The sequence below is a fragment of the Nestor notabilis genome, unplaced genomic scaffold (genome assembly GCF_000696875.1).
Source record: "Nestor notabilis isolate BGI_N333 unplaced genomic scaffold, ASM69687v1 scaffold29285, whole genome shotgun sequence".
In the NCBI taxonomy this organism is placed as follows: Eukaryota; Metazoa; Chordata; class Aves; order Psittaciformes; family Psittacidae; genus Nestor; species Nestor notabilis.
In genome coordinates, this window is record NW_009930307.1 from 1 (window position 1) to 6,372 (window position 6,372).

General features: G+C 50.5%; 1 protein-coding gene across 1 annotated transcript in view; it reads left to right on the forward strand.

Annotated features, from left to right (window-relative positions):
* Positions 1-72: 72 nt before the first annotated feature.
* PWWP2B (PWWP domain containing 2B) overlaps positions 73-6,372 on the forward strand; it is a 10,522-nt gene continuing 4,222 nt past the window's right edge. Inside the window, exon 1 of the mRNA XM_010015341.1 lies at positions 73-1,215. Coding sequence (XP_010013643.1) covers positions 73-1,197 — 1,125 coding nt within the window. The 3' untranslated portion in view covers positions 1,198-1,215. The remainder of the gene's footprint in view (positions 1,216-6,372) is intronic.

The window sequence follows — 6,372 nt, forward strand, 5'->3', positions numbered from 1 at the left end:
CAGACCGTGAAAACCAGGAGGAAGCTGAGCATCCAGGACAAGGAGCAGAAGAAGCACGGTGACGCCGACTACATGGAGAAAAGGAACAAGAGGGAGAAGAGAGAGGATGACAAGTTCTCTGGGGAGCTCGTGCATCGAACGCCCGTCATCAAAATATCCTACAGCACTCCACAGGGGAAGGGCGAGGTTGTCAAAATCCCTTCCCGGGTGCACGGCTCGGTGAAACCCTTCTGTGCAGAGCGAATGGTGCAGAACGGAGGGGAGGACCAAGAGGAGACCAGGGACTCCGAACGGTGTCGAGAAACCAAATGTTTCCTGGACAAGTCAGCAGGCAGCCAGCTTGCTTCCATTCCAAAGCTGAAGCTCACGAGGCCAGTGCATTCCAGCGCAGATGTCCCACCCCCAAAGATCCGGCTCAAGCCCCATCGCATCAATGATGGTCAGAGTGTTTCAATCTACAAGGCAGAACTTATCGATGAAATCAATGTCCTTCAGAACAGCAGGGACTCCAACCCTGGAGCCTTCTACAATGACGAATCCACAGACAGAAGTTTAGCTGAGGTGTCTTCAGGGAGTTCAGGTGAAGATGAGGACTTTAAAAGGTTTCCCCAAGGGAAAGATGGACACGATAACTTGGCTTTCCTTATGAATTATCGTAAAAGAAAAGCAGACTCTTCTAGCTTATCAGTATGTAGTAATGACAGTCTGGATGAGTCCAAGTCTTCCAGTTCAGAGGTAACATCGCCAGAGATGTGTGACTTTCTGCCTGGTGATGATGCGTCCGTCTCCTCATCTTCAAAAGATGAGCGTAAAATGGTGCCGCCGCTGACGGTCCGGCTGCACACCCAGAGCGTGTCCAGGTGCGTCACAGAGGATGGAAGAACTGTTTCGGTGGGGGATATAGTTTGGGGTAAGATTCATGGGTTTCCGTGGTGGCCAGCGCGTGTTCTTGACATAAACCTCAGCCAGAAGGAGAACGGGGAGCCTTCCTGGCGAGAAGCTAAAGTGTCGTGGTTTGGTTCCCCAACGACTTCGTTCTTATCTGTCTCAAAACTCTCTCCTTTCTCGGAGTTTTTCAAACTGAGGTTTAACCGCAAGAAGAAAGGGATGTATCGGAAAGCTATCACGGAGGCTGCCAAGGCAGTGGAGCATCTGACTCCAGAAATCAGAGATCTCTTAACACAGTTTGAGACATAACTTTGCCTCCAGTATCAGGTGAGTGCTTCTGCGCTAATGCTCCCCATGGAAAACCTCCTCCTGTTTTAATCTACATTCCACTGTTTGTTTGCATTTGCTTTTCCATAAACCCCGAGGCTGACAGTTGTTAAATGCCCGGCTGTTGGTTGGTGCTGGTGATTTCAGAGGGGTAAGAAGCTTTAGTTCCAAACCTTTGGGGGGAACCATGGGAATTGGAACCCAGAGGTCATACAAAGCAGTTGACACGTGAGGAAGCAAGCATCAAAGAGCTAGTAAAGCTGTAGTGATGTATCAGTGCCATTTACAGTTGGGATGTGGCAGGTATTGAGGGTATTTTGTACACATCAGAACTAATCCTGTGTGCCTGGAGGGCAAAGAGATGCTAGACTTTAGATTTCTTTGAAGTATCTTTTGGTTCAAAGAACTACAGCTCTTCTTGGAACCGAGATTACATTTATCATCCCTAGGTACTGGTGGCCACCAGTTACCCATAGCAGTTGAGGGCCGTTGGAGGCCCTTTGCTCCACTGTAGTTTCTCTGACCCTCCAATATGACAATATGTAGCGATAGAACAAGGGGTGATGGGTGTAAACTGAAACAGAGGAAGTTCAGGTTAGACAGAAGCTCTTCCCCGTGAGGGTGCTGAGGCGCTGGCACAGGGTGCCCAGAGAAGCTGTGGCTGCCCCATCCCTGGCAGTGTTCAAGGCCAGGTTGGACACAGGGGCTTGGAGCAACCTGCTCTAGTGGAAGGTGTCCCTGCCCGTGATGGGGGGCTGGAACTGCGTGAGCTTTAAGGTCCCTTCAACACAAAACTTTACATGATTCTGTAATGCAGATTTCTTATGAAGACACTTTCTTTATGGCTCTTCAAAATGGTTATACCAGAACCTGTCCTTAACTAGGAACAGTTACTCAGTATTTCTCAGAGCACTTGAGGTTTTGTGCCTGAAGTGTTGCTGCGTTGCTGGGGAATGGCCTGGATCATCAAATTAAATCCTTCTGGGCTTCACCTCTTCGTTTAAGGACACGCAGACGTGGGAGCTGATTCTTTGTAATGCCTCCACGTTTGCTGCACGCATGGAGGGGGATGGGACTCCCTCTCATCAAACAGTCAAAACTTTGCCCAGGGTGAAAATTTGGTACCTAAACACACAGGATGTGGTGTGAGTGGGAATAGAAGCACCATCTGGAGACTCAGCCGGTGCTGCCTCTACTGCACTGTCCTCGGACTCCACGCAGGAAATCCAGCAGCTTGAATCAGATCTGGATTCATTTCACAACCTTCCAGCCAGCACTGTCTGGACAAGACCTCGTCTGTGATACTGCTAAATGAGGGGAGTTTTAGGGGAGGATTAGTTATAAACCATAACTAATCATTAGGAGGAGTCTTGTTCTCAAAGCTCTTGCTTTTTATGTAGGGGGTTCATTATGTTGTCCCCTAAATTTTTCTGTTCTTTTTCATGCTTGAAGGGCTGCGTGTACCCAAGCCAGCACTACTCCTGTTGTAGACTGTTCTTTAAGCAGTGGGACTGTCATGGTCAGTGCTCATGTAATCCTGGAGGGGAAAAGGACTTTTTTTGTACCTTCTGTCATGGGACTTCACCACTTGCTTGAGTGTGATGAAGGGCTTGCCTTGCTTGAGTTACTGCTCCACCTCAGCAAGCCTGGTTAGAAGTGTGATATGTTCATCCTGTGTGCTCAGGGTGTCTGCAAAGCTGGACACTCGAGCAAGTAAAAATGTAACTGCAGAAGCAGCATTTAAACTTCATCCTTAATCTTGCCCCTTAGAGCGCAGCTTAACTCTGGCTAAAGACTTCATTATATCAAGAGCATTTGGATTGCACCCAAATTCCTATTAGCTAGATCCAGAGTATAAATAAACCTGATGCCCAGAATGTGCTGTCCTTGCCAGTGGGAGAATCATGGTCAAAATCTATCACTCCTGTATGAACAGTGCTCTATTTAAAGGAGCAGCAAAGCCCCATCCTTCTCCTGAACTGTCTTGGCTGTGTTTGTACCTGCAGTGTGGGAAGCAGAGAGGTCACTGTCGCTGTTACTGATGGCACTCTGCTGTCCTGAGCTCTGCTGGGCTGGTGTGCCACATCTGGTGGCCTCTGCGGAGAACAGGGGCAGGGGGGAGCAGCAGCTCGTGCTCCAGAGCAGTCAGATTGGCCATGCCAATCAGTCCATGTGGAGCAGGAAAGGCCAAGAGGAGCTCAGAGTCCAGACCTGAAGTTGAAATGGGAGGATGTTTGCCCAGTGACACATTAGCCTAAGGACAACACTGCCTGTTCTTACCAGTAGGACCAGTGCAGATGTGCTGCTGATGGTGAGAGCTGGGCACGAGACGCAGGGTGGAAGGCCATAGGGCAGGACCTCAAGAAGGAGAAGCAGCAACTGCTCTGGAGGAGACCTGGCACAGTGGGTATCTGAGCTATGGGTACAGAGAAGGGGTGGAGCAGGTTTGTAAAGTGGGGGAAAGAAGAACACGTTGAGAATGACAAGAAGAAAATGCTGGGATGGCCTGGATTAGACCAGACTCTTCCTTCCCTACGTACTCTTCAGCCAAACCTCTGCTGTCTCTATGGGTACATAGGCACATTTAACACATGACACCATTTCAGTGGCCTCCTTCAGCTGGCTTTCCAGAGATGATGTTCTGCTTTACGAGTGTCTGAGGGGAGCTGCCACCAGGCTGTCTGGCTGGAGGTGACGTGGTAGTTGGAGAAACAACTGCGGTTGTTCAGAACTAGAAGAGCAGAACAAAACAACTTCCTGTGTTGCATGTGCCACAGGTACATGGGTTCCTGGTAAGACCAGCATGTCCAGTGTTCTGGTACATCAGTTGCACATCAACTCGCTGTTTCAGAGACCTGCCCAGTACCGAATTCTCTCCATTCAGGAGGATTGAATTTCCCTAAGTAGAACTGAAATGTTCCCTTCAGTTGCTTATCAGCTGTTCTTTCCTGAAGGATGCAGCTTCAGTTTTCACTAATGCTTGCAATTCCCGGGTCCCAGGAGCATTGTGTCACTTGGGCTACATGTCTAGAAGCTTTGAGGCCTTGTACCTGTTAATGTGGTTTCTCAGAGCAGGCATGCACATGGCTGCTGTAACCCATTGTATGGTTTTAATAGTTTGTCCTTATAGTTTTTTGCACAGAAAATGCTTTATTAAAACCCTGTCATTGAGTGACTGGTAAAACACGGCCGCTGGAGGAGCAGCAGGCAGAGCAGTGGCCTGGAACTCAGATGGACTGGTTAGAGCAGTGCCAGGACCAGAATGCCCCCTGCGCATTCTCTGCTGCCGCCTGTAGCCTGAGCTCACGTGTGATGCTGAGAGCTGCATGCTGCCGGTGCTGCGCGCTGCTGAGGGTGCTGGTCTGGGCAGGGATGAGGCGCTCAGCGGGCTGAGCAAACCCTGCAGCACCGCAAGGCTGGGTCTCTGGTTGTGTTCCGTGATCCCTGTGTGGCTCCTCACCACGTCTCCCTGCCACAGCCCCGTCGTGCACTAACACTTTCTGTCAAATCTGCTTGTAGATTCTCGTGCGCCTCCCTGCATGAAGCAAGCCTGCAATCTGTGCATGCATTTGCTTTTGCAGCCTGGAAAATCCTTTATTCTTCCTCCCTTTCTTTATCCCTTCTACTCGCAAGCTGTGGAACCATTGGAAGGTTTTAATTTTGCTGCTTATAGCTTGATAGAGCCTCTGTACCAGTTCCTTTAGGCTTTCATCACAAAAAGCACACTGCTACTATGTACAGTAAACCCAAAGCTTATTGCATACTTGCTATATATAGTAAGCTCTAACGTGAAATTTGGAACGCTGGGTTATGACTTCACCTCCAAAGTCGTTCAGGGCTCTGTATGTGCATGTAGCCAGTGCTGCTTGCCAGCAGCTTATGAAGCAACATAAATCACTCTGCTTTTTCCTTTTACCTCTTCTCTTCTGCTCTACCAGGGGCACAAACGGTGTTGGGCTTTACAGTGGTGTGTTTGCTGTGGTAGCTCAGTTTTTACAAACACCTTCCTGTTCATGTGGAGCGTTTCAGCCTGAAGATGGATGCTTCAGATGTTTCTTGGCCTGGTTTCTGGATGGTTCAGTCAACTCAAACCAAGCATCCAACTTAATTACTGTTTCTCACTCTTCCTTCAAACACTGGGAGTCAGCGTCTCTGCACGCTAATGCAAAGCAGGAGAACAAGTCTGAAATAGCCTGCACTGCATGTTTGGGTGCCCCTGTGCGGGGTGTCGAGATCTGCCTGTTCCAAAAGCACTTGTACCTTTGCCTTGTGACTGCTGCGGCTGCGTTTGGAGACACGCAGATCAGGGCTGTGGTGCTGTTCCTGCCCGTGCCATCTGCTCCCCTCTGCCTCTCTGCTCCCAGACCCATTCCAGGCCCGGTGCCACGGGCCATCCGCTGTGCTATTTCTAACTGCCAGTAACGGGATCTGCTTAGCGAGCTGTAGCCTCAGCTGCGGAAGGAGATGAGTATGGGCCGCAGGGCTCCCCTGGGGGCTGTGCTCCGGCCGCAGGGGTCTGGGCCCATGGGGAACTGTGGGCACCGCTGGCCGGGCTGTGACCCCGGGGAGCGGGGGGTGGCTGTCCCTCTGCACTGCCACCAGCCTGCTTGGTGCCTGCTGGAGCCGGGCAGGAGCAGGGGCTCTGCTGGCATCTTGGGGTGCTTACAGGGGAGTGTGCAGGGGGCCAAGAGCAGCCCCATCTGCAGCACTGGAGAGACGGGCTGCGTCCACAAGAAGGAAAGAGCTCTGGGCAAAGAGCCTGGAAACTTGTTTCTTCAGAGCTTTGAAAACTAATACAAAAATGGAGTTTCTGCAGCTTTCCCAGAGTTGTATTGATCTACTTGTTTGGGTTTTCAACTGAAATGGAGGTGGTTAAACTGCAGCTACAACTCACCTTTGCACACCAAGCACTGTGAGTTGGGCAGGGTCGGACCTTGGGCAGGGGTTGGTGAAGCCCTTACTGAGAGAGTCCTCTTGTCACCAGGTCAGGCTCAAAAGTTCATCCTAATTCTGTTGCAGTTAAGCAGCCTGGAGAAGAGAAGGCTCCTGAAGGGGACACCTCAGAGCAGCTCCAGTGCCTAAAGGGGCTCCAGGAGACCTGGAGAGGGAATTTGGACAAGGGATGGAGGGACAGGCCAAGGGGAATGGCTTGGAACT